Consider the following 26,059-nt stretch of genomic DNA (forward strand, 5'->3'; position numbering starts at 1 on the left):
GTCCCTTATCCCCCAGGGAAAGCAAAGTGCTCCAGTTCTGCCTCGGTTCTCTTCTGGCAGCGGCTGCCTGAGGGGGACGCGGTCTTTATGTGCACAATGTTCTCCATCGGTGTTTGGAAAGGGAAAAGCTGGCTGGATTTTGGGGTTGCTGAGCGCAGAAATGCCCAGGGGATTTATCAGGCCAGCATCCTAATGCTGTCGGCGTGCCCGGAGGCCCTGCCCTGCTGCACTGCGAGCTCCCCGCAGAGCTGGCAGCCCCGCGGTGCCCGGGGGCGCGTGCGTGCGCAGGGCTATGGGGCTGCTTCAGAGAGTCAGTCCTGGATCTGCTCAGGTCACTGAAGTAATAACTTAATAGGATTCAGCTCTCGGAGAGGCTGTGACTCGTAAAGCAATCAACCTCTGCTGGAACGCCCACAGACAGGGCCTGGGGGCAGCGGTGCCACCACCCGGCCCTGCCAGGGGCTGTCACCCGCTGTGTTCACCCCGGGGCGCTGGGCTCGGGGTTCCCTGAAGCTGTCACGGCGAGAAGCTGGGGCTGCCTCTCCCGTGGTGTGTTTGGGGGGTGCTGGCCGGGACCCCCAGAGCCCATCCCGGGGGTGTGCGGGGCAGGAAGGGACCCCCACGAGTGGGTCCCCCCGGGGGTTGCTGGCTGGGACCCCGTGCCCACCTGGGCCATGCTGTCGGTGGGCTTGTTCCTGGGCTGACACCCCCATTTCCCCTCTCCCTTTGTCTCCTGGCAGATCTCTCCTCAGCCAAGCGCAAGTTCGCCGACTCCCTCAACGAGTTCAAGTTCAACTGCATCGGCGACGCGGAGACGGACGACGAGATCTGCATAGGTGAGGGCGGGCACCGCTGCGCGGGGATCCTCGGTCTGCTGCAAACCCCCCGGGCTGGGCAGTGCAGGGGGTGGGAACACAGCGGGGCACACAGGGAGCCGGGATTGCTTTAGGGCTTTAGGCTGAGTTGTGCCCGGTCCCAGCACAGCTTTTCCATCCGAGCGGGGCTGGGAGTCAAGTGAACTCACTGGGAAGGCACCCCCAGGCTGAGCAGCTGCTTTGGGCGTTATTTCCCCCGAGGTTTGAGGGCAGCCCCCTTGCTCCCAGGCCCCACAGCAGGGTTCGTGCTGCCACGGAGCTGGTGGGCAGCCAGAGCCAGCCTGGGAGGCGGCGAGCGCTGGAGATGTGTTGCTATAGCTACTGGGATGCTCGGAATTAAAAAAAAGAAAGCGCTGCTACGTGCTGAACCTCTCGGTGTGTCCCTTGCAGCCAAGTCCCTGCAGGAGTTTGCCACGGTGCTGCGGAACCTGGAGGACGAGCGGATGCGCATGGTACGGCCCCGAGAGCTTTTTCAGCTTTTGGAAACATCGCAGGGTGCGCTGGGGTGAAGAGCAGGGTTGGGGCACGCCGCTCAGCGTCCCTGCTGGAGCCCAGTCGGGTGTGAGGGAGGAGGACGAGGCACGGGGGGCTGTGGGGGGGGGGTCCTTGGGGGTGTTGGGCACGGGGCTGAGCGCGCGGTGTGCCCGGGGAGCTGCGGGTGACTCTTCCCCGTGTGTGCCCGGCAGATCGAGAACGCCAGCGAGGTGCTGATCACGCCGCTGGAGAAGTTCCGCAAGGAGCAGATCGGCGCCGCTAAGGTGGGTGGCTCCTGCATCGAGTCACGGCCTCGGCTGTGAGCCTCTGCCGGGGCTCAGAGGCACAGCTCAGGGTGCTCAGGGACAGCCCAGCCCCTGTGAAGCTGCCTCGGTGCTTCCCAATCCACCTGCAGCCAAGTCATGCACCGACGTGAGCCATGGGCCAAAAATCACGTGCCAGTTTCAGCGATTTTTTTTCTTCCTCCGCACCAGAATTTGCGTCCTGTGAGACGAGCTCGCAGGTCCCTGAACCCTTCAGCTCCGTGCTCCCTCCTTCCCGGCACGCTGCAGCTCTGGGTGGCTTCTGGCAGCCCCGGGCGAACCCGGGAACACACCCGTGTGTCTGAGGCTGCTGTGGGACAGGCTGTCCCTGCCGGCCTTTCTTTCCTGCCTTTGTTCTGGAATTACAGACGCTGCCTGTGGCTCTGCTGTTGTTATAACAACCTGCTGCTGCCCGCCAGAAGCACGTGCCAGCGGGCTGGGGCAGCGTTCGCATGGCAGCAGAGTGCCCTGTCCCAGGGCCGATCCGACTTGGTTTATGCAGCTGGAAAAAAAAAAAAAAAAAAGGAAAAAAAGGCACATAAAGGGATCCTGCAGAAGATCCACATCTGGAGGCAGCGAGACGGGGCTGGAGGTGTCGGGGAGGGAGCCCAGGGGCGCCTCTGCTGCCTGGCTGTGGGCAGGGGCTCGGTGCGAGCCGCCCTGGGGGCACCGGTTGAATGTCCCGTGGCTGGGTGGCCTCGCACAGCACCCTTTTTTTGGCCTGACCCTCAGCCTCGTCTCCTGGTGCCGATCGGGGTCAGAGTTTGCCAGAGCAGGCGCTGGGCTGAGCCCAGCCTGGTGGGAAGCGAGGAGCAGGCGCGGGGCGAGGGAGCTGCTCTGCGGGAGCTGCTGCGCGGCCGCTGCCTCCGTTCGCCGTCCAATTTGGGCTCTTCAAAGCCTGTCTGCCCTGGGTGTGGCCGCAGGGCTGCTATCACTTTTTATAACAAACTTAAAATAAACCCAGCTGCCTTGCCTCGCACGGGCTTTTCCCAGTGACAGGGTTGGGCTGACATCTGCCTCCCACAACCATCCGAGTCTCGGTGTCCTGCTGATGGCACCCGGCGTGAGCCGCTGCCCGGGGATGGGAAGCGAGCAGGGTGCTGGCACTGGGGTCGCCTCCCTGGCTGCCCTGCTGGCCATCAGGGCCTCGCCTGGCCCCAAATCCCTGGTGTTTACCCGTGCCCAGCCCCCTGGGGCTGCTCCCGTGCTGGATGGGCTGAGCGGAGGGTGGGCAGCTCCCAGCCGGGGGTCCCGTGTGGAAGGGGTCCCACGGAGCCTCCTCCCGCTGGCGCGGTGCCGTGGGGCGCAGCATCGCGCCGTTTGCTCTGTTTTGTAGGATGCCAAAAAGAAATACGACAAGGAGACCGAGAAGTACTGCGGTGTCCTAGAAAAGCACTTGAACTTGTCTTCCAAGAAGAAGGAATCCCAGCTCCAGGAGGTGAGCGCAGCCTCTGGTTTTCCATGTCTGCCAGTAGCTGTTGAGCTTTCTGAATGCTTTAAGCAGCGTACAGCAGTGGTTTTCTTGGCTGTAAACTATTTTTTTTTCCTCACGTTGGCTGCAAGTGGCAGGTTTTCCCCTTAATCAAAGGGGACAGAGCTGTTTTGGTGACTAAGTCAGAGAGATCCCAAAATGGATAGCAATCAAAAAGGACAGAGTTTGTAATTAAAGAGCGCAGCAGAAGGGAGCTGGTTCTGCTGCAGGCTCCCTGTGTGCCCCGGCAAATCACGGGCGTCTTCATTTCCCTTCTCTGGAAGTGGCTGCGCTGGCTTTGAGCTTCGTGAGAAGGGCGACCAGGCTTAGTGCTTCCGAACTGCTTTGTGGGGCTGTTGCTTACTTGGTAAATGCTGAATTTTCGGTCATTTCTTGTGCGCCTGGCATTCCGTGAGCTGCCAGGGCTGGCCAGTCCCTGCAGGATTTGCTTTTGGGCAGGGTGCTGGCGTGTCCCCAGCTGCCCTTGGAGGGGGTGGTGGGGTGCCATGCCGTGCTGTGCCATGCCGTGCTATGCCATGCCATACCGTGCCGTGCCGTGCAGGATGCTGCTGCTGGTGCGTGCTCAGCAGTGCTGGCTGCTGGTGCCATCTGCTGGTATTTTCCACCCCAAACTTTAACTCAGGCTTTTGCTGCAAAGGCTGGGGCCAGCTGCTGCCTGCCAGGAGCTGGGGTCGTTTCCCCTGCAGATGTGCACGGAGCAGTCGCTGATGGGATGGAAACGTTTCAGGAAAGCCAACCCCGGCCGTTTATTAGCAGCCTGAAGCCTCATTAGATACCCTGACGGCTGAGAGATGAGGGTTTGTGTCCGGGTGATTGGGTGTTTTATATTTCCTAATCTCTTCCTGCTGTCCACATCTGGAGGGTGATAGTGGCCACATGTGCAACTGCTGTAGGAACGCCAGGAGAGGAGGAAACCATGGGAATTCTCTGCTGCTTTGGCTGCTGACCAGCTAAATAACACGCTGAGGCGAACATGCCATTTAACTCCTGGCAGAGTTACTTCATTGCATCACATTTTCTGCTTTTCAGAGCTCGATTTGTTAAACGTCTCGGCCCCTGCACCGCAGACACCCAGCACAAGTGGCAGGTCACGGGGAAAATGTTCCATTTCACGGCCGTGTCCCAGGGAAAATCGGGAGCAAGGCGCTGTGAACGTGCAGGCGGGCGTTTATCGGGCAGGGCTCCGGGTGTGCAGCCCCGAGGGGTCCCTGGGGCAGCGTGCCCCGGGCTGGGTTGCGTTGTTTGGGGTGGCTCTGAGCAGTGACCCCGTCGTGGTGTGTGCTGGAGGCCCCGGCAGCCTCCTGCCCTGCCCTGTGTGTGGTTTTCCAGGCAGCAGAGAGCCTCCTCTCGCAGTCGGGTGCGCGGCGGCTGCTCCTTTTTCTCACTTCTCACCCGTGCTTTCCTACCCAGCTGTCGGGGAGGTGAGAACGTGAGTCATCAACCCCCTTTTTTTCAGCTGAAGAAGGAGCCTGCTCGTGGGCCTCAGGTTTATATTTAATCTCTGTGCCATCTGTCCAGCCCCGTGGTGGCTCTGCGTTCGGCACGGCCCCGTCCCCGTTAGGCCCAGGTGCCCTCTGGCCGTGCCCCCAGCCAGCGCTGACTTTGTTTTTCCTCTTTCACCCCCCTGGTGCTCGCAGGCAGACAGCCAGGTGGACCTGGTGCGGCAGCACTTCTACGAAGTCTCCCTGGAGTACGTCTTCAAGGTGCAGGAGGTCCAGGAGAGGAAGATGTTCGAGTTCGTGGAACCTGTAAGTGAGCGCTCTGCCCTCCCCGTCCCACACAGAGGGGTCCTGGGGGACGTGGTACCACGGAGCCAGGGCTCTGCAGCCCCCCGTGGGGTCTGGGGGAGGCAGCAGGAGATGTGCTTTGGGCGAGCCCCTCGGTGCTGGGCACAGGGCCGTGAGCTTGGCCCCATGCACACCCAGAGCGTTTGGTTCTGCAGACACCTCTGCTGTAATGGACCAGACCACGGGGTCTGCTGGCAACTAAAAGGAGAAGAGGCTTGACTGAGGGCAAAAAAATAAAGTCTGGAGAGAACTGTAATGCTCACAAGGGAAAAAGTGCTCAGGAGTGACAGAGATTAAAAATGGGCTTTCTGGGATCTGCCTTTGCTCAGTTCTAGGCCGTTTAGAGCTTCTCTAGGAAATGCAAAACCTCCCCTGCTGCTTGCAAGGAGTAATTCCCTCCTGGTGGAGAGTAACTCAGCCAGGGGAGCGTGGCCGTGGCTGTGGCTGCCTGCTCTGCTGACACCTCCTGGCTCCCAGCAGAGTGAGAGTGTGAATGGGAGCGGGGTCCTGGGCAGGGGGTTTGCTCGCCTGTGTTTGGGAGCAGAAGTTCAAGGGTTTGGCTGCCCAAGAGCTCGGTTTGTGGTTGTGCAGGGGCTGTTAGGGCAGAGCCAGCTCTGTTGGGAGCGGAGGGGCACGGCGGGGAGAGGAGGAGGATTTGGGTGTCGCGGGGTCAGTGGGACTGACTGCAGCAGGGGCTTGGTGGGGCTGCTGGGTGCCTGTCACTGGCCAAGGGCCAGCGATGCTTGCCCCGGCAGTCCCCGAGGAAGACTGATGGTCTCGATTCGTTTTACCCCAATGCAGCTGCTGGCCTTCCTGCAGGGGCTTTTTACCTTCTACCACCATGGCTACGAGCTTGCGAAGGATTTCAGCGACTTCAAGACGGAGCTGACCATCAGCATCCAGAACGTAAGTGCCCCTGCTGCTGTGCCCGCCTGGCCTGCAAGAAACCTCGCACGTCTCGCTGATTTTACTGAAGGCCTTCTCCTTTTTTCGTGCGTGCCATGAAGCCAAGGGTTCCACCACATTACTGAAAGGAAGTTTTTTTGGCAAATAGTGCTATGCCACAGGCACAGCCCGAGGGGCAGCTCCTTCCTTCTGGTGCTCCAGGTGACCCCTGGAGCTGGCTGGCGGGCAGGCACCGCTCCATGACCGCTCTGTGAGTGTGTCACAGCACAGCTGCTCGTGGGAAGTGCCCTGCTTTTTGCTGGTGTGGTTGTTGGGGCTCTGCGAGGTGGTGTTTCTCCCTGCATGGCCCTGGCCACGCGTGCCCGTGGTGCCCGTGAGCCTGACATGGGCTGGGTGCAGGGCTCTGCGTTTGGCGTGCTGCGCTTCCCTCTTGTGTTAGAGAAATCCTCTTTTTCGACAAAGGACTCAGAGTGGTTTCGTTATTTTGGAGCAACTTTTTCAGAAAACTTACAATGCAAGTGACTTGCCAATTGCTGTAATATTTTTCTTTTAGATTAAATCCAGGCCCAGGGAAAAAAAATCTATTCATGGGCTCTGCTGGTCCCATTTGCTGCGAGGGCTGTGCTGACCCAGTGCCGGGGTCCTCCTGCCAGCAGTCCCGGCAGAAAAATGCAGTCGTGTAACTTTCTGCATAAGGGGCATAGGCACCTGAGGCCTGGATTTGTGCCACTCTGTTTATTTATTTTCACAAAAAAGTTAAGAATTTATTGAAGTTGAATGGAAGAAGGGACGGGAAGGTGGCTCCCCAGCTAGCTCTGCTCCTGCATTCCTGTTTTGATTTGCAGACAAGAAACCGTTTTGAAGGAACAAGGTCAGAGGTTGAATCGCTGATGAAGAAGATGAAGGAGAACCCTCACGAGCACAAAAACCTCAGCCCTAACACGATGGAGGGTTATCTCTACGTCCAGGAGAAACGTAGGTGACCAGGGTGATGCGGCGAAGGGGCGTGGGGGGAAGTGGTTTGTTGGAGTGGGGGACATGGAAGTTAGCTCAGCAGACCCCAAAATCTGGGAGGGGGGGACTGGCCCAGCGGCTGGGGTATTGCGGTGTGAGTATGGGAGCATCCCTGCCCAGTGCCTGCCAGGTCTGCTTTCTCTTCCCTGAACAAAAAGGGGTGGCAGTGCTTATTCCACTGGTGACGTACAGCGAGAAGCACAGGTACAGAACCCCGCTGTGCTAAATTTTAGATCGTTAAACCTGCAGGTTATTAGTGGCAGAGCAGTCAAACCCTCCTAGTTCTGGGAATAAAAACCGCATTTGCTTTGCAGGTCACTTCAGTACGGCCTGGGTGAAGCATTACTGCACATACGAGCGGGAATCCAAGCGGATAACGATGGTGCCGTTCGACCAGAAATCTGGAGGAAAAGCAGTGAGTGTCAGCACGCAGCTGGATGTGTCCTGGGGACACGTGGGGTCTCTGTTGTGGCCGTGCCCCCTGGCCGTGCCGTGATGCTGCTGGCAGAGGCGGTGGTGGCAATGCTGGGAGCGCAGTGGCTGTGCTATGCACACCCTCATGACCGCCCGGTTCCCGGTCCCTGATCCCTGCTGCAGGAGCAGGGAAGGCAGGCTGTCGGTTGTTTTGCTCCTTCCCCACTGCCTGTGGCTTGGCCGATAAAGCTGCTTCCTTTTGGGCAGAGCTGCAGGAGAGCGTGCAGCTCCCTTCGGACCCCGTGTGCCAGTGCAGGGGGAGCGCTCCCGGGCAGCGTAAGCCCAGCTGTAGCAGGGTCTGGCTTTCCTCTCCTCTAAAGCAGGAACAATGGAGCCCCCCGGTATGTTCCCAGCTGTGGTGGTTTGCGAGCATCGTCCCCGTCCAGGGGAGCTGCCTCTGGCAGCTCTGCAGGCTTCTGTGTGGCTCCCTGCTGGCAAAGGGAGCTGGCAAAGGGAGGAGGGCAAGTTCTAAAATGAATTTCCTCTTGCCTCGGAGCATCTTCATTATAACTTAGCCTTCAAGTATGCCAGCCTTGTAATCATCAGCTGCTGTGTGTTATTTCATGTGGTCCCTGCCCACTTCACGGCTTCCCCAGTGCCCGGGGTGTGGGCGCTGCCGCACGCCGCGGTGCCCTCCTCGTGCAGGGCGGGCGCCCGCTCTGGCACTGCTCTCCTGAGGTCTGGAGGCTTGCAGCATCCTGGCAGTAAGCACTGTGCTGGGTCTCGTGCCCTGTGCTCCCCCTGAAGCGCTGCTTGTGCACAGCTCACCAGCGAGCGCTGTGGCTGGGTGTCCCGGGGTCTGTGCGCTGCGGGCACGGGGTCGGTGCTGCAGGAGGGGACAGCCACACGTGGGTCAAGGCAGGCCCTGCTGCTGCCAGCCTCTCACGAGCACGCCTGGGGCTGCGGCTGGCGTCGGATATCGTTTGATATCAGTGGCTCTGAAGCGGGGCATTCCCCAAATACCGGGGGGAGCAGGGCAGCTCGGGAGCAGCCTCGTGCCCGCGGTGAGCGGCTGGGTGCAGGCAGCGTGCCAGACCATGGGGAGCAGCCCTGCAGAGACCCCTCCGAGCTGTCCTCCCGAGTTCCTGCTGGGGCCCTAAATAGGTTTCCTGGAAAACGGCGATGTCAGGGAACAGGGTGGTCAGCCAAGGTGTCGTCTAGAACAGCACGGAGAGCACAGAGAAGCGGCCGTCTCCAGGAACACGCGCAGGATTTATCTTCTATTGAGTCATCGGTGGATTTTAAAAATCGCAAAGGGAGAATTTTCTGTGCTGGCAGGGCCCGAGGAGGGCCTTCCTCCAGCAGAGGACAGCAGTGCACGCAGATCCTGTCCGACTGCTGCTCGGCGTGGGGAAATCCAGCACGGCTTGGATGCGGATGCCTGGATGGGAGGACGGTTTTGTCATTGCTTTGTTAAATAATAAACATTTGAAGACATGTTTGCTCCCGTTAGGGGTTTGTGTGTGCAGAACGCTGCCAAAAATGCAGCCAGCGCTGGAGTGAGAATTGACAGCCAGGTCTGTGAGGCATTGTTCAGCAATGGAAAATAAAGCTTTGCCCAAAAGTTGCGGTCCAACACTCCCTGCCTGCCCGAAACGTGGGCCGTGCGATACGCGGTGCATGAAGCTCACCGCGTGCCTTCAGAAGGGACACCTCCTTGTTTTGGAATAACCACGTCTGCAAAGGTGGAAAGACAAGCCCTCATTTGGGATGTGTAATTACACATTTCTAGCAGGCGATGCGTTGCTGGTGTTACCAAAGCTCCCTCTGGTTTGAACGCGGTAACGGGGAGTGCGGTGGGCGCTGGGGGCAGGCGCACGGTTGGCTGTTCTCCGCCTTACCTGCGATTCTGTCTCTTCTCAGGGAGAAGACGAAGCTGTTATCCTCAAATCTTGCACGCGGCGGAAAACCGACTCAATCGAGAAGAGATTTTGCTTTGATGTGGAAGCCGTCGACCGGTGAGTGCCGAGGGGCGTCGCAGCCTGGGGTGCATCCCGGGCCCGCGGTGCCTGCCCCCGGCTGCAGGTGGCTTTCCTGGGTGCTTCCCGTGCAGCTTGGGTGTTTGCCTGCTGCTGTGGTCGTACCCTCTGCGAGTGGAAAGCTTTAGGCTGTGGAAACACGCATCTCCCCGCTGCTCGCAGCCAGGTGCTCGCGGGGTGTTGGGTTAGCGCTTCGTTTTACAAGGTGCCGAGTTTACTCTGCTCGTTCTGAACTGAACGGTGTTTTAGCACTTCTGCAGGCTCTGGCCGTGGAGGGTAAATGGTCACACGGATGGAAAAGACACGCTGCATGTGTCTTGGCAGGGCTGGGGTGCCTCTTTCCAGCGCTGGGTATGTGCTGAAATAACTTTGGCTTTTGTGCCGGGGCCGGGCTGCAGCCGCTGTGCTGTGGCTGGTCAGCGCTGGAAGCCCAGCTCACACCTCTGGGCACTTCCAATTTGTTTCTTTTTCCCCAAAGGAGTAAAATGCTTTCTGACGCGATTTGTCTCTGAGCAGCTGAGCCAGGCAGACGTGTGGGTTCAATCCACAGCGCCCAGGAATGGGAGTCCGTTTGTGTCCAGCTAGCACCACGCACGGCTTCCCTACGTAAACATCAAAACCGAGCTGGTGCTGCTGCTCCACGCGGTGTTACTGCCTCGTCCCTTCCTCGCTGCAGGAAGCTGACCTGCTTTCCCAAAACATGCTCCAAAGTCACGGAGTATCTGTGCCCTCCCAGGTTTGTGCCTGCTCCCGTTCCAGCTGTCCTGCAGATGCCCAGGAGGGCTCCAGGAAGCCCAAGCTCATTAAAAGCTGGTGTGTTGGATGATGCTGGCTGGTAGCCCCTGTGTCTGGCCCTACCCAGCCCATGTTTTGTGGCTCTGCCCGTGGGGATGGGGGGGTGCGTGGCCTGTGCTGAGAGCCCCGTGGCTGCTGCCCGCTCCCTGGAGCTCCGCTTTCCTCCAGGAAGCTGCAGGATTTCTGCTGACGCTGGGATTTTTTTCCTATGCCCTGAGGAGTGTTTTTTTTTTTTAACGTGAAAATCAAAATAAAACTGGGAGGAGGAGAAGCCAGCCACCACAATAGTTTTCTTCTGTAGTGCTTTCAGAGACGGCTGAACCTTCCCTTGATGTCTGGAGCCTGCTAGGCATGGGATCAAGAGCTGCTCCAGAAATGCGCCTGCTAAATGTAAATAATGGCAGGGGAGCGGCGAAGGCGGGGAAACCTGAGAAATTGCTCATTTCACATACGTGTTCCCGGCTCCCCTGCCTGAGAGCCACGCGAGCAGAAAACATGAACCGAAAGGCTGCTTTTTCCGCCCAGCGTGCAGGCAACTGTGCGTATTCTTGGTATAAAAACTCGTCGCAGGCTGCCCAGCACGGGAGTGCTTCCCAGCGTGGTTAAGGCAGGAGGAGAGGAGCTGCGGGCTGGGCGCTGCCCCCGATCTGTGCTGTGGGGCACGGGCTGGGGTCCGCGGGCGGTGGCACGGCCGTGACCGAGGGCTGGCTGCAGCTCCGTCCAGGCTGAGTGTGCAGAGGGCTTTTTGTCTTGGGCTGCTTGTTTTCTGCTTTGGTCTCGGGCTTTTTGTGTTGTGTTGTTGTTTTTGTTTTTCTTTTTTATTGTCTCTGCTAATAGAGAAGTTAGAAACTTGATGTCTTGTTCTTCAGCCCCATGCTGGAAGTCTGGATGTGATTAGGGCAAGCATCCCCAGGATGCTTCTCTGTCTCACACATGTGCTGCGTTTGACTTAGAGCAGTTTTCTCCTTTTCTGCATGCAGCTTACAATGAAAATGAGGCTTGTAAGCAAGGTCCAGCAGGAGCCGAGTGTTTTGTAACTGCTCGGTGCGTGCAGGCACCTTCCCTTGACCCAGCCTGGGAGACTTGGGCTGGTTTTGAGCGTGCTGCCTGTGTCTGTGCTGTTGGGAGGGAAAGGACTGTGCCTCTCCTGAAGGTGGAAGCTACCTCTCCAGTGGTTTGCTTGGAAATGGATGGGTTAAGAGAGCAGGAAGATTCTTCTCTACGCGTCACTTGCTTGTGATGGACGGATGCATCGGATTGTCCCTTGTGAAGCACGTGGACTGACACTTGCTGGGCTGCGCTGTGCCTCCCGGGGCAGGCGTGGGTCAGCAACCCAAGGGCTGAAACCTGTGCCCGTACAGCACAAACCCCACTGATGTCCGTGCTGGTGGAGAGGCCACATCGCTGCCGCCTGGCACTCGTGTCCAAAGCCTCTGCTCTTACTCTCCAGCAAATAACCCGCAAATAACCCTGCAGGTGGCCCTGGGGCTGTGTCCTCCTGCATGGCTCTGCAGCAGGTACTTCTTGCCTGTGCCCTGCTGTGCTCCTGTGCTGTCCCCTCCCAAGGGGCTCCTGGTGGGGCTCCAGGTCAGGGCTGTCCTGCTGCTGGAGGGGGCTCCGGGAGCCCCGCACGCGGTTGCGCTGTGCTGGCGTATCAGCGACACCGCGCACAAACTGTGCACACGTGCAGCTTCCTGATGAAATTTCCCTTTTCATTCAAGTGCTGTTATCTCCCCTTGCCATGAATTTGGAGTAGCTTTTCAGGCTCCGTTGATAGCAACTGGGAAAGGTGTTCCAGGATGCGGAGCGAGCCCCGTGCCGCGGTGATAAGGCGGAGAGGAGCGAGGCGGCCCCGCACACGCCAGCCTGGAGCCGCGCAGCCTAGAGGTGGCAGCCTCGGCCGGTTCTTCCCGTGCTGCATCCCTCAGCACAAAGCCGGTTCTTGTCGGCGGTGCATTTTGGGAAGCTGGTAGGCATGCCGGGCCGGCTGCAGGCTCGGGCCATTTTAAATAACAGGCAGAGAAGCTATTGTCTGCTGGGGGGAGGAATGCGTGCTCGGCTCCTCCAGAGATGATTCAACGCTCCAGAACTGAAAGTCTTGAGCCTGGCCTGTCATCGCAGCACCGCTTCCTTTTCCTATTGTCTGGCAGGGAGCAGGCTCCAGAATTCCCAGCGCTGAATGCTGAAACTCTGTGATAGAGGTATTTGGGGGAAAGGCTAAGAAATCCCTAACACTGCGTTTGCACATAGCTCTGATTTTCTCTGTGGGAAGTTAGGGGCGTTCTAGTGCTGTGTTCAGAAAACATCAGATACCATTACAGCAAAACGAGCCCCAGAATGCAGTTGTAGTGCCTGGCTGAAATACTTCCCTGTGCCACGGATAGCGTGGCGTACTGCTAATGCCCTTTTCCTAACTAAACCTAGTTGTAGTCTCTGCGCATTAAATCAGTTTTATAAACAAGGTGAACAGGGATGACAGCCGGTGTCTTGCCAAATAAGCCGTAGGAGGAGGAGCAGCTGATCTGGCAGATGACAAAGGCTGTGCAATTTAGGATAATCTAGGTCATTGCTCAGGGCCAGAAGCTAAGTGCTTCTAATACCAATTGGTGTTTATGGGAACAGGAGGTATTCAGCATTTTGGGGTTTTGGTCTCTTAGTCATTCACAAGGCAGTGACCTGCTCGTTGTGCCATCGCTGCGGGTGCCTCCGCTGTGCCCCCGGCGCGGCTGGCATCGTGCTCGCAGGGCTGCGTAATGCTTGGCACCGCGCTGGGTGAGCTGCGAGGCACCTGCTGCAAGCATTTCCACCGAGCAGATGGTTTTGGGTAGCTAGGTGTGTTGGTGTTGGCCCTGCTCTGGGCACACGCTGCCTGGCTCCGCGCGTTTCCCCGTGCCCGGCCCTGCCCGCAGCCCGGCGGCTCTCCCGACGCCTCCCCATGCTGGGCTGTGCAGAGGCCGGCGGCTGGCAGCGGAGCTTCGCACAGCACGTGCAATACAACCTGTACTTGTTCCCTGCCGGTGTCGCCTTTCCAGTGACCTTTCCAACAAAGCCGTTCGCAGGGGGCTCCCCCACTGCTCCCCCCAGCCCCGTGCCCCTGCGGCTGAGCGCCCACGCCGGCCGTGCCGCGAGCCTTCCTCCGTGGTCACGGGGAGAGCGCGTCCCGGGAGGGGAAGCCTCGTCTTGTAACGGGCCCAGGGAGACCTGATCTCAGGAGCAGAGCCCCCTTCCTTCCTTCTTTTCTCATCTCCTTCCACGCTTCGTTTCAGGCCCACACCTGGCTGCTGCCCGTGGGCGCGCTGCTCCGCGCAGACCCAGACTGGAAACTTCTGGTCCCGGCGCTGTGCTCGGCCCTCCAGGCCCCGTTATTAATCCCTGCTCGGGTTTTGTCTTTCAACCGTTTTTGATTGTCTTGGTGTGATAAGCTGCTGCAGGAGTTGAAAGTTCTTATCTGTTCCTATTGCTTTCATTATTTGTTTGTCTTTCTGGGCCATGGGACTTTCTCATTTTCTCTGCACGCTTAGTCATAGCTCCTTAAACGCGGGCTGTTTTTCTCAAAAGCAGAGATATTGAGAAAATTCAAATTTCCTGTGTGGTCTCGTATGGAAAAATATTTTTAGTTTTTAGACTGTGGCATATCGAAAATACACTTTCTTGCAAAATGTTTGCCGTGCTCTACTCCATGCTCTCTCGCTCCCCCATTACTCAGTTTAGAAACCGGTCACAAAATTTCCCAGTCCCCTCCTTGCATCCCAAAAGAAGGCCAAGGGTCTCCTGGTGCCTGGCGGCTGAAACGTCTGGTGCAGCTTCCAGTAATGAGTCAGCAGGTTCGTTATCTCGTTTGCCACAAAAGTTCATGTTTGTGTATTTTCATCCCTGGAGGATTCCCGCTGCGTGGACGCCGCCGTCTGCCTGTGGGGAGCAGTCCCGCCGGGCGGAGGGGGCTCCTCCAGCTTGTGGGGCTGCCGGGAGGGGGAATGTAGAAGAGCTCCGGAGTTCAGATACGTGTGTTAGTGGAGATGGATGAGTTCTGTTTATCTTTTGGGAGAGCAAGTCAGAGCAGGGCCTCTGCTGTCTCAGCCGCTGCCCTGAATGGCCGAGATACCCGGCATCTTGCCATAAAATACCCAGAATCTAGTGAGCGCACCTTGGGGAGCGGTTGGTCTGGAAGGAACCCCCTGCACACGGGGCTGGCTGCAGGCACTCAGAGCTTGCTGCTGATGCTGTCGGGGGGATGCTGCCCCCGCTGCAGCCAGCCTGCCCGGACAGCGAGTGCGAGGTACCCCTGGGCACGGCGCAGATCAATAATGCACGGGGCATAATGCACGGGGCGCGTCCTGCAGGCATCAGGGCCAGGACGGTGGCTCTGCTCGGGAAGTGGTGCAATGGAGGCTCTGGCAATGAACGCAGTGGGAGGAAATGCAGAGCTATTTGCAATGTAAATGGCTTTTTAATTCAGTTTCACAGCCCCGCCCCGCATGCTGCTAAATAAGTGTGACTTTGAAGTGAAGCCCAAAGAGTTGTTATCTGCTCGGAGGCAGAGCAAACATCGCCACCTTATCGCTCCTTTGTCCTGTGCAGGAGGGAGCCTGGCACAGCAGATACCCGTATTGTCTTTCTGGAGTCTTGTCGCTGTTCTGAGAGGCCAGCATCAAGCTTACTCAAATGAACGCTTTAAATGTCTTTTGTTTTAATGTCTCAGCCAGAGGGACAGGAATCCCCGTATTTCCTTTGCCCGAGTCTCAGCTAGAGCCCGGCCAGGGCTTTCTGCCGGGGCTGTCGGTGCCCCCTGCAGCAGCGCCTCCAGCTCAGGCCTGGGCCTTGGCTGCGGGTGCAGCTGAGCCCCCGGTGGCCCTGGCCTCAGCCTCTTGGCATGAAGGAGCTGCTCTGAGAGGAGCTGCTCTCAGCCCGTGGCCAGTGCTCCTGTTCCTCCGTGGGTAGCTCCGGCTGCTCTGCGCCACCCGGGCTGTGCAGGGCGAGGAGCTCTGCTCCCCGTCTCGAAAACACTCGGCCCTGGATGCTGAACGCTTTCTTCCTCAAACGGGGCGATGGTTAAGTGGTTTCCTCTTCCCTTCAGAATGAGTAAACTTCCAAACCACTAAGCTGGTGAGTATTGACTGACTCACCAATGGGATTAGCGGAGATCAAATACATTATGGCTGGTTTACTTGGACCTGGGCTTGATGCGAGCCTGAGCACACTGCTGCTGCTGGGGACCCCGTGCTAGCTGCCTTGGGGTGCCACGAGCGAGCTGCCTGGTCGGTCAGGGGGCACAGCAAGTGAGGAGTGTTAACTCTTTGCTCCTTTCCCATACGGACTGCTAGAAGCAGTAGAAAAGGGGCCAAAACCAGCACCATGGCAGCCCCTGTTAGTGCTGTCTCTTCTGACGGAGGATCAGCTCTTATCAGGGGCTGAACGGCTGTCGCAGAGCGGTCCTGCTGCTCTCGTCCTCCTGCTGAATCGCTTTTGGAAAGCGCAGGTTGGAAATACCCCTCTTCCCAGGCCTTACCACTTTTTGGGGATTTAGTGGTCGGCAGCTCGGTGGCTGACCCCCCGTGGTCTGGCCATCTCCCTGCTGCGTGGCCAGGGCGGCTGCGCCTTGCGGGGATGGAGACTGCAGCCCCAGGAGCTCTGTGCTGCAGCACTTCCCGTGGATGAAACCTCACAAGTGCTGCTGTGGGGTCGGCCCCGATAGCTGCTCCTGGTCGTGCTGGCCATGCCTGCGTCCTCCCTGTTGCCACGGCTCGTGTCCGTGCTCCTCCTGCAGAAACAGCAGCCGTGCTGTGCTAATGCCTCTGAAAATAGCTTGGGAGGGAGCAGAGGAACCGGCAGTGTGGGAGCACCGGCAGGGTCAGGGATGTGAGATGGTCACACCACATGAGCATTTTGGGGATAAAAGTGTTGAAATTCCTCATGCAGCGGAAGGTCCCCCTGGAGCCTGTGCTTAGGTGGTGGTGGGACATGGGGTGTGGGGGCATCCTGCTTGCTCGGTTGCCTTCCTCACCTTGGCCATTACGTGGACGTGCTTAGCTCCAATGCAGGTGATCTCTCTGGGGGGAAATCAAATGCAAAATTGTCTCGTGTTATGGAGTGGCTGTTATGCTCTAAAAGCACTGAAAATGTGTGCTGATTGCTGGAGATGCCTTCTGCACCGTTCTTGGTCCTGCTTAGGACCTGCAGGGACTTCCCTGCAGGGGTAAGGCTGGCATCAGCTCCGTGCTGCAGGGGCTCGGTGAGGAACATCATCATCTTTCCCTCTCCCTCGCGTGGAAAATTTATCTCTGTCCTCTTCATTTTCCATCCTGCAGTTTACTCACGGTGTTCCCTTTCTCTCCGCAGGCCTGGCGTGATCACCATGCAGGCGCTTTCGGAAGAGGACCGAAGGCTTTGGATGGAGGCAATGGATGGCCGGGAGCCGGTGAGCACAAATATTAGAGAGAAAGCACTGGAGAAGAGCACGGAGAGCGTTGTGTAGCCCGGGGCAGCTCGCTGCAGAGCTCGCAGTCACGCAGCGCCTGCCAGCCGGCGCGAGAGCTGTATCCGTGGGGCAGCGCACGCCTCCTGCCAAGAGAATAGTTTAATCCTTTGGTTAAATATTTGAGGTAATACTGTATCTCCTGTGCTTGGATTGCTTGAAGGTGTGGTGGAAGGGAGGAGGGTAGGCTTGGCCAGCACAAACACGCTGCTGTGCTGTGCTGAAAGGAAAACATGGCAAAAAGAGCAGTGGAAGAAAATACGCTGTAGATTTCCAGGGATTTTTGAGTCCTGCAACTCATCTGGCAGGCGTTGCTGCGTCTTGCAGAGAACTGCAGATCTAGTGCGAGAGGAGGAGTGGAGCCCGTTCCCAGCTCTCAGCGATACCGTCCTCGCTGTGCTTGCTTCTGCCATGCCGAAGCTGTGCGGGCTGCCTCATCGCTGGGAGAGATTCCAGCACAGCCCCACGGCCACAGACTGCTGCTGCCTTGAGCCAGAGCCTCCCCGCCACCCACGGCAAGGTCCTTGGTTTGTCACAAAGAAGTGTTCGTGAAACCCACGCGGACACACACGGGCTGGCAGGCGCGTGCCGGGCTTGCTTTGACACACCTGCAGCGACTCAGACATCGGCTGGGTCTGAGGGTGCTGCCGGGTACCCCCGGCGGTGCCTTGCAGTGAGGATGATGGTCAGGGCTTAGTTTGGAATAGGGAATTCACTGGGTAATTGGGATGGGATGAGACCTTGGGAGGTGTCTCGTCCAGCCTCCTGCTCTGAGCAGATTACTCGGGGCATTATCCAGCGGGGAACTGAAAACTCCCAAGGAAGGAGACCTTTGGCACAACTCTCCGGGGCTCCAGCTCTGCTGCCTGGCCATCCCCCTGGAGGAGAGTTCCTCCTGATGCCTTGTCTGTGGTTTGAGTTTACACCTCCTGTCTGTTCGGCCCTGCACTGCCTCGGGGAGCCTGTCTCTGTCCTTCTGATGCCTTCCTCGTAAGGTGGCTGCTGTCGGGTCCCCACGAAGCTTGGCTAGCCCCTTCACGCTGCACAGACCTCGCTTCCTAACAGGGCATGTGCTGTGGAGCTTGGACCTACTGCTGATGGTGATCACACCTCTCTGCCACTCCCTGGGGTGAAACAACATTTCTAGGACAAAATTGCACATGTACACCTTCTTCCAAGAACCGGTATTGTGGGAGACACAGGCACAGAAGCAAAAAGGAGACGGAACATGCAGTGCGTGCCCAGGACAACCCCTGCTGTCTTTTTCTATCACTCAGCCTTGCCTGGGAGAGCCAGCCTGCTCCACCTTGGCTATTAACTCGAGCGTCCCTGTCCTGTGGCAGCTGCAGGGGGAAGGCACTCAGCCCTGTGTAAGGCACGCCAGCCCCTCCAGCTCCAGCATGCAAACTGTCTTGTCCCCTCCTAAATTAACCCCTACCTGGGATCTGTGGTGGCAGGCATCCAGAGGCAGGATAATATTTTCTGTTCTTTCACTAACTAAATGTGCATAATTGCTCATAATTGGCATCAAGCCTTGTCCTCTTTTAGCCTGCTCACCTACTTCCCTCTGCCTCACCTCCGCTGCAGAATGCAGTTGCAGGGATGTGAAACTCGGCCACCTCCAGCTGGAGCTGCACGAATACAGTCATCCAGTTGCATTGTGACCTGCTGATGCTATCAGGGCTTGGCACAATAGTGGAGCCGGTCTGGTAGGATAGGGTTGCAGAAGTGCAGCCAGAGATTTTGAGCGTTTGTAGGGCGCTGTGCATGCGAAAGGGGCTATGGAGTAACAGATGCAGCACTGCCTGGATGATCCTGTTCCAGAATCTGATTACGTGAACCCATTCAAAAAACAGAGGTCTTCATGCTGCCACCTGCACATTTCTATTCTTCCCTATCGTGCCCATCAGCTTCGAGCAGCTTGCTCATCCAGCACGTCAGGCAGTGTTGCTGCTCATTAACGCTGCGCCTTAATGCAATACCTCGTGGCGCTTCAGTGCTCGTGGCGCTTAAACCCGGCCTGCCAGGTGTGGCGCGGGAGCCATGGGAATGAAGCCTCTGTGGAGATGGATGCAAGAGGCATTTCACTGATGGAGGCAGCGTGTGTTGACAGACAAGGTAGCTCCTCGTCCTCAGTTATCCTCTTTTGATCTCTCACAAGTGGAGCTGTTGGTCTGTTTTGTTTGAGTTCTTATCTTGCGGCGTGAGGGTGTGGGATGTTACCTACTCTGCGGAGATTTCCTTGAGCAAGAGACAAGGGTTTAATGTTTGGACTCCTAGAAGCATCCATTCTATGCTTTGACTATAATTTTGTAACCAAAAACACCCCTACTGGAAAGAATGTCTGGTTTCCTTTGATTTGAATATTGAGTGTGGGAAAGATTGGCACGGCGGAGACGGTAATTCCATGTGCAAATTCGGGCTGTGGAGAGATTAAAGTGCAGTGGAGTTTGTTTCTTAATTATAATTAAAAAACTAAAACCAAATGTTGTATTACATTTTAGTAAAATCTCAACATAGAATGTGGGCTACATTAGCCAAGACATTTGTCACAACTTGAAAAGATTTATTATGTATCTTACAGTCAGAGCAGACTCCAGATAGCTATCATCAGTCTGTTAACTCTTACCACTTGCAATTAATTTGGCTGAAAACCCTGTGTTGACTTTGGGTTTTCTTTTATGTTACAGAGGCTGGAAATAGGAGAAAATGTTAACTACGTAACAGAGCAATTGCATTCATTTTCATTAAGATATTCAGGATGAGTTTCCTATGTGTTTTTTTTTCCTTTGGTGATGCAGTTTGCGAATGAGTATGGTGTAGGCCAGAGTGATTCTGAAACTTGACTGGGGACTGAGTCAAGAATAAAAGCTGTGTTGGCTCATACTGGTGGCTGTGGTAGGCTGTAGGATTAACAGAGACGCAAATTAGGCTGTTTGCTTTCTGTCAAAGAACCGAACAAGATAAGCATTTTAGTAAGGTTGTGGCTCTGCTTGCCAAGTCTACAGTGAGCATGCCAGCCAAAATTGATGCTGGTGTCAGCAGTTCCTGCTATTACCTTCCAAGCAGGTTCGTAATCTTAGAAATCATTCTCACGTCCATGCAGGCAGAAGTGGGGTACTGGTTTTGGAAGCGTTTGGGACACAAAAATATTTCTTCAGGAAAGTCAGCCTAGCAATGTAAGGGTAAGCAGAGGATTGAGGATATGAAACATGTTAAATTACATCCCTCTTGAGCTGGATTAATACATTGTCCATAGCCTTGCGTGGTGATGGAAAAGATAGCGTTAAAAGGCAAATGCAACATCCTGTGATCCTGTCAGGAGAAATAAGAGGTGGATGGGACCTGAGCAGTGCTGTTCTGCTGCTTGCATTGTGCTGCCCTTTGCTTGATTTGTTTTGTTTTGCTTTTGGTTCTTTGAAGCAATACAAGTGCATAAAAATGCAGCGAGCATTTCACCTAGGAGTTGGTTTTGTTTGTGCTGTAAAGCCAAGGGCACCATCAGCTGGGGACCGGCAGCTGGTTCCAGCTCGGGTCTCGTGCCCTCACAGGGAGTTGGTGAGCAATGGAGACACGCAAACAGGGCTTTCTTCTTTCCTTCTCTGCTTTTATATGTTCTGCACATTTGCAAAGGCAAGCAGAGTACAAATCCCTTGCGTGCTGTGGGAGGCTAAAGGCTGGTAACTCAGCAAGGCAGCACTGCTGAGGCTGGTGGGTTTGGTCCTGGGACCTGCCCGAAGTTGGACCCGTTGCAGTGGCACTCACTTGACTCGGTCCTTGTGCCACGAGTCTCCATCCTCCAGAAAGCAAACAAGGGTTTTGCTCCCATTCTGGAAAGCTGTTCCTGGACCTCACTGCTCTGGGGTCCAGAAACCATCCCTTGGTTCCCCGCTCTCCCAGGTGCAGTCCTGGCTGCTGCTTTGTGTGAGGACACCGGGCTGCGGGGCCGTTGGGCTGCGTGGAGCTGCTGAGCTGTGGGGACACGTCGAGCAATAGCTGCGGTGTCTGTGTTTTCTGCTGGGTGCTGAGACGCCGTGTTCATGTTCCCAAACAGGGGCAGGGCCCGGCTGGAGTTGCGATGCTGTTTGTCAGCGCTGGGAACTCAGGAAGTTCAGAAGTGGTTACTGCTGAATTAATGAAAGCCCGGAGGGCAAGATCCACAAAGGCTCTCTTAAATGACATTTGAGATATTGCAGAGACACTGAAACTCTCTTAAGGCCTTCCCTAGGTGCCGAAGGTCTGTGGACACTGGCAGCCCTTTGCCAATAGCTCTCTTTTGTGTAGATGTGCTAATCCTTTGCTTGGGTAAGGAGTACCCTCTGCCCAATTCCTGGTGACCACTGCAGCACCATACTTCATATGTCTTGTCCTGAGTTTCTCTTCCTCCATTTGAGCCCAGGCCAAACACTTTAACCTTCAGTTGAAACCTGTCTCCCATCTGTAGGTCATCGCCTGGAGTTTGTGATGTGCCTGTAGCTTTGTAGCCTAATGAAATAAGGTGCAGGTGGGGTTGGTACGTCTGAGCTGTGAGCCCCCACAGCCTTCCCTCGGTGGTGTCTGATGCTGCCGGGTGCTGCGGGCTTGCAGTCAGTGGCAGTGCCGGGCGAGCAGACACATTGGGGGATCATGAAGGACTTGTTATCCTTTCTGCAGCACCCTATGGGGCTTCTGACCGCGTCCTGGTGGCTGTGGCCCCTCAGAGCCCCAGGAAGCCCGGTGGCTAGGTGGTGTGGTCAGTGCTTGGGCATTCGGTGTCACCGGGCTCTCCTTTCTTCGAACATCCTCCAGTGCTGCAAGCGTGGGGACGGCACAAAATGGAGCAGGGCAGGCATGGGGACGCCGTGCGGGCGCCCTCCACTAGATGGCAAGCTGAGACCAGCCCGCTCAGTGCACTTGTGCCCTGCCAGGGCAAGGGCAGCCCGTGTGGGTGGGGGGCTGCGGGTCTGGGGGTGCCCAGGACGGGCTGCCCTGCTCCTGCTGCCCCGGCTCTCGGGCAGGGCAGTTCCTGCTGCATGGGGCAGGGAAAACAAACGCTTCCCAGGTCTGCCCCCAGAGCTTGGCACGGCCCCAGATGAAAAACTCGTCCCTCTCCCGTTGCTCTGTCCTTCCTCTGCTGCTCCCCTGAGAGAAGCAGATGATAGTTTTGGGGGCAGGCAGCGTTCGGTTGCACTGAGCGGGGCTGAGCTCAGACCTTCAAAACGTGCACGGCCTGGCATTGCCCCCCCAGGCACCGAGGGTCCTTCCCCTCGCCGCCTCCATCAGGCAGGCCTGCTCGGGTTGCCATGGTGACCATGGCTGCCATCTCCTGGCCATGGGTGTCCTGGGGGGCCCAGGCCTGGGCTGCCCAAGAGCTGAGGCTGTGCCAGGGGGCCTGTGGCGGGGGGCCGGGCAGCCTGCCATGGCGGGGCCCGTGCCCTCCTCAGGGCCAGCCCGCGGTGGTGGTTGGTTTGGTTTGATTTGGTTTGGTGGCAGTACCAGCAGAGAAATAACCCGTAATGGGCAGCGAGGCTGCTGGGCAGCCACGTTCAGCCCCTCCGGGATCTCCCATGGCCCGGTGTGCCCATGGCACGGCGCTGGGAGAGGCGTCTGCAGCAGCCCTGCCCCTGGTCCCAGCCCTCGGCCTCGCTCCCTGTACGACAGCTGCTCGGCGGCACTGGGGCTGGTTCAGTATTTCTGCTCTGGAAACGCAACGTGGTGTTTTTATAGCAAACCCCAGCGTAACAACAAAGCCCAGCCTCGTGTTCCTGCCCAATACGTGGCACCCTCTCCCGCCTCCACCTCAGATATGGCTTCTGGGAATTCTTTCTGAAATTGTTTTTCATTTTCCTTGTCTAATTATGCAAAATGGTGAGAGATTAATTTCCCAGTGGAAACGATGTCTTTTGAACTCAATCCAGTGCTTTCAACCTCGGCATTCCTGTCATTTTGGCTCATTCAAAAAATAAATTAACTTGAAGGACTTCAGTTGCAACCCCCAAGACACCACGGAGGGACAGCTGGATACCTACCAACCGCACGAATTCCCAACCTTCTCGTATTCCATCATAACGAACTGGAAGCTGCAAATCTGCTCTATCATTTTAATTCATTTCATCTCCAACTCCTTGGAGGTCACTTGCCTCTTCTCTGTCGGTTTGTGTACCGTGCTCATTAGCTCTGTATCCGTTTCCAGCAATGTTTGAAAAACTGTCTGTGACGGAGGTGGGGGCCAGCGTTTCCACCTAGGGTGCAGTATCTACGACTGCTGCTGCATCAGACTCAGGAGGAGTTGGGGACCGATCACTCTGATTGTTAATAAACATCAGTGGTGTTTTTCTCTGAGTGTGCTGGGCATAAATTGCACCTCAGTTTAGTAGTTAATGAAGGAAGTTAATTATTTAAAATTATAGAAAAATCTTCATCCAGAGTATCTTTGACTACAGGTGTGATGGTCTTCAGCTGTTTTCTCTTTGCATGGGAGAGCCTCTTTGTATGCGGGTGAGATGTTGGGAGCGAGCATCACGTTTACTCCTTTGATGCTCAAGGGTTTGGGCCATGTTTATCTTTTCAGCTTTTTTCCTTGCAGTCTTTCATGCTGGTCTGACAAAAATGTGTGTTTCTGCAGGCCTTCCAGAGAAGGCTGGTTATTAGCATATGTTTTATCTTGCAGCTTCTTCATGGCCTTCGTCCTCTCTGGGTTTGTTTGCTTATGGCAAATTCTTTCTGTTCCATTTTCCATGACCTGCCTCATTCCACTTGCTGATTCTCCACCTCTCTGCCTTTGCTGAATGGGACATCTTTCCCCGCTGCACTCTTTCAATCTATAAGTTTCTATTGTTTGCTTTTTTCTCTTTGCCTCTTACTGCCCCCCAACCCAGACAACCCATTGAACTTTCCCTGAACCAAGGCTGCCTGGGAGCATCTGAAGTGCCTCTGGCAGCAGCATCTTTGTCTCGCTGGAGGTGGGCAACGTGTGGGCAGCTCCAGCGGGTGCCTGGGGGCCATGGTGGCGAGCCCCCTGCCTGCCAGCAGAACCTGGCTCAGCAAAGTGCCTGCTTGGCTTCTCTGCGTCCCACGACAAAGGATTTTGGCCAAGAAAAAGTCTGCTTGTCGTTTGTCCTTTGTCCTTTTTGGGGACAGGGTGGCAGAAAAGGATCCTAAGGAGTCAAGCGCAGTGATAATTTATCCTGTTCCATGTTAGTTTTTGTATCACGTGTACTTTGACCACAGCTCCCTTGTTCTCCCTCTCCTGTTTTGTAACCTGTTTTAAGCCTATGGGTAATAACTTTACATTAGGATTATAAGCTTTTATTTTGTTTCTAAAGCACTTAAGCCAGTGAGGTCTTAAGGCTTGACTTCAGGCTTTTAGGTATGGTTCCAACAAATGCTGCTTCAGTGTTTGATAGCTTTCTGAGTCAGAATTGCTGCTGCTTCAAGATGTCAGTTTTTTGTCCTTTCCTTAAAAAAGCTGATTGGGTCATAAAGAGGAAAAATACCGAGAGAAACATTCTAGATCATCTAAAGAAGATAAAAGACTTCTTTATAAAACAAAAACTGCTATCACACCCACTTCTGGAAAGTTTGTGACCTCTTCTGCTTCTAGCACTGTTGTTGGGAAGTCCAGGAGCAGAACAGCAGCTCCTGTTTCTGTTTGTCATCTCTGTGCGTGAATGCCTCATCGTTTCCTTAATGCACTCTTTGCTGTAGCCAGCTTCACCACAGCACTTCTCACTGTGATCTTACTGCACAAAATAGGCTACAAACGTTTGGCTTTGCTTGGGGAGTGGGATGGCTGGTCCTTCGGCATGAGCTGGGTTTTGGTCTCCCGGTGGGAGCAGCTGACGATGCTGGTTTTGCTGGGGAAGCTTTGGCCACTGCTGATACCCACGGAGGGTGTGGGACAGGAGGGCTGGGATGTGAGTGAAGGTCTGCTCACAGGACCCTGCACAAACCTGTGTTTTGTGCGGGATACCCGCAGAGCCTGCTGCAGCACGATGTGTTTCTCTTTCATTTTGGTTCAGGCCAGGAGGTGGGAGGTAATGAGAGTTTGCAGAGTCCCCGGGGAATGATGGCTGATTGATCTTGAATTGCTGCGTGCTGGCGACAAGCAGTGTGTGTGTGTGTGTGTGTGTGAACAGGACAGATCAGCTGGCGTGTGTGAACTTGTTCATGAGTCTGGGCCTGGACAGGGGAGAGAGCTTCAGAAATGGTTGCTGGGTGGTGGCATCGAGCGATTTCGTTACGCTGCTTTGATTGAACCCAGCTGCCCACCCTTAGGCTGCATCTGCCCAGTTGCTGGCAGCCTCTGCGGGGAGGCACAAAGTGCTCAGTGGGGATGAAATGCCAAAGAGAAAATCTCCTGCCTTTTCTCTCTCTGCTCATATCACCTCTGTTTAGGAGTGTTTGAGCAGAGGATTCAGGAATCATCTAGAAATTCAGAGAATAGCTCTGTGTTAGTAGAACAAACTTCTCTGCCAGTTTCAGTGGGCCATTAGAGTAGTTTTTTTTTTCTACACTAAATTAAAAATTAAAATAGGCGATGCGTTGTACAGTCAGGTGTAAAATTAATCACTTCCTTTACTGCCTGCTTTTAAAGGTCCTTGCCCTCTTTAAATAGTGGTCTACTGTCATGCTACAGTCCCAGCATGGGCTGTGACCTAGGCTCTGTCCTTCTTCTAGCCGCAGCCTCAGATGAAAGCCTGCCCGTCAATACTGGGAATGGTTTGATCATCGTATTTCTGTACTCCGGGCCCCTCTCCCATGCTGTCCTGGCTTTGCTGTCCCAGGCAGACCCCGCAGCACTGTGATGGTCAGTACTGAGGGATACTCGGCCCCACGGCCAGCCCAGCCTCCTGCCCCAGCGGCTGCACAAGCCCAGGGCTAGGAGTGGCCTCGCCACAAAGATGCTGGGGTCGTGGCACCAATCCCCGGCCCTTCAGAGCAACTGGGCAGCGAGGAGCCTCTTCCCACAGGGCAGGAACGCGAGGCACATCTGTGTTAGTTACTTTAGAAACGAAGGTGCCAGTGTCATTTAAAATTAGGCTGCTGTGGATGTGCTCAGGCTCCTGGTTGATGGGTAGACGTTGGGAGGAGGAAGGGCGTGTGTGCTCGCGGGAGAGGGGGAGAGCGAGGCTGGCTGGGCTCCAGCACAGAGCTGGCGGAGGAGGATGTGCAAGTTGTTGCTCAAGCATCCTAGAAAACTTAAGGGAAAGCTGTTGAACTAGCAGAAATTTTCACTTTTTATCAGTCACTGGAGCGATCTGGATTTAGCTGCTCCGCTGGACTTGCCTAAAGACGCTGCGAAGCTTTAAGCGCCTCAGTTATTCCAAAAATGTATTTTTCTAAACCGGCTGACCTTTAGTTACATTGTTCTAGAGGCTACTGTATGGCTAACGTGCTTTGTGCCCTGTTGCTTCCACCTACCCTCTTTTTTTTTTTTTTCTTTTTTGGTTTGATTTCCAAGCTATCTGCTGCTCGGTTTCCCTTTGA

At 55.9% G+C, this 26,059-nt stretch overlaps 1 protein-coding gene across 2 annotated transcripts in view; it reads left to right on the forward strand.

The window, feature by feature from the left end:
• Positions 1-26,059, forward strand: part of ARHGAP26 (Rho GTPase activating protein 26) — a 119,481-nt gene that overhangs the window by 14,516 nt on the left and 78,906 nt on the right. For both annotated transcript variants that reach the window (XM_032197243.1, XM_032197244.1), the window contains exons 2-11: positions 741-836; positions 1,266-1,327; positions 1,562-1,633; positions 3,009-3,110; positions 4,802-4,912; positions 5,753-5,857; positions 6,703-6,832; positions 7,186-7,286; positions 9,209-9,303; positions 16,456-16,534. In XM_032197243.1, coding sequence (XP_032053134.1) covers positions 741-836; positions 1,266-1,327; positions 1,562-1,633; positions 3,009-3,110; positions 4,802-4,912; positions 5,753-5,857; positions 6,703-6,832; positions 7,186-7,286; positions 9,209-9,303; positions 16,456-16,534 — 953 coding nt within the window. The remainder of the gene's footprint in view (positions 1-740; positions 837-1,265; positions 1,328-1,561; positions 1,634-3,008; positions 3,111-4,801; positions 4,913-5,752; positions 5,858-6,702; positions 6,833-7,185; positions 7,287-9,208; positions 9,304-16,455; positions 16,535-26,059) is intronic.

This window comes from Aythya fuligula, chromosome 14 (assembly GCF_009819795.1).
Source record: "Aythya fuligula isolate bAytFul2 chromosome 14, bAytFul2.pri, whole genome shotgun sequence".
NCBI classification, from domain to species: Eukaryota; Metazoa; Chordata; class Aves; order Anseriformes; family Anatidae; genus Aythya; species Aythya fuligula.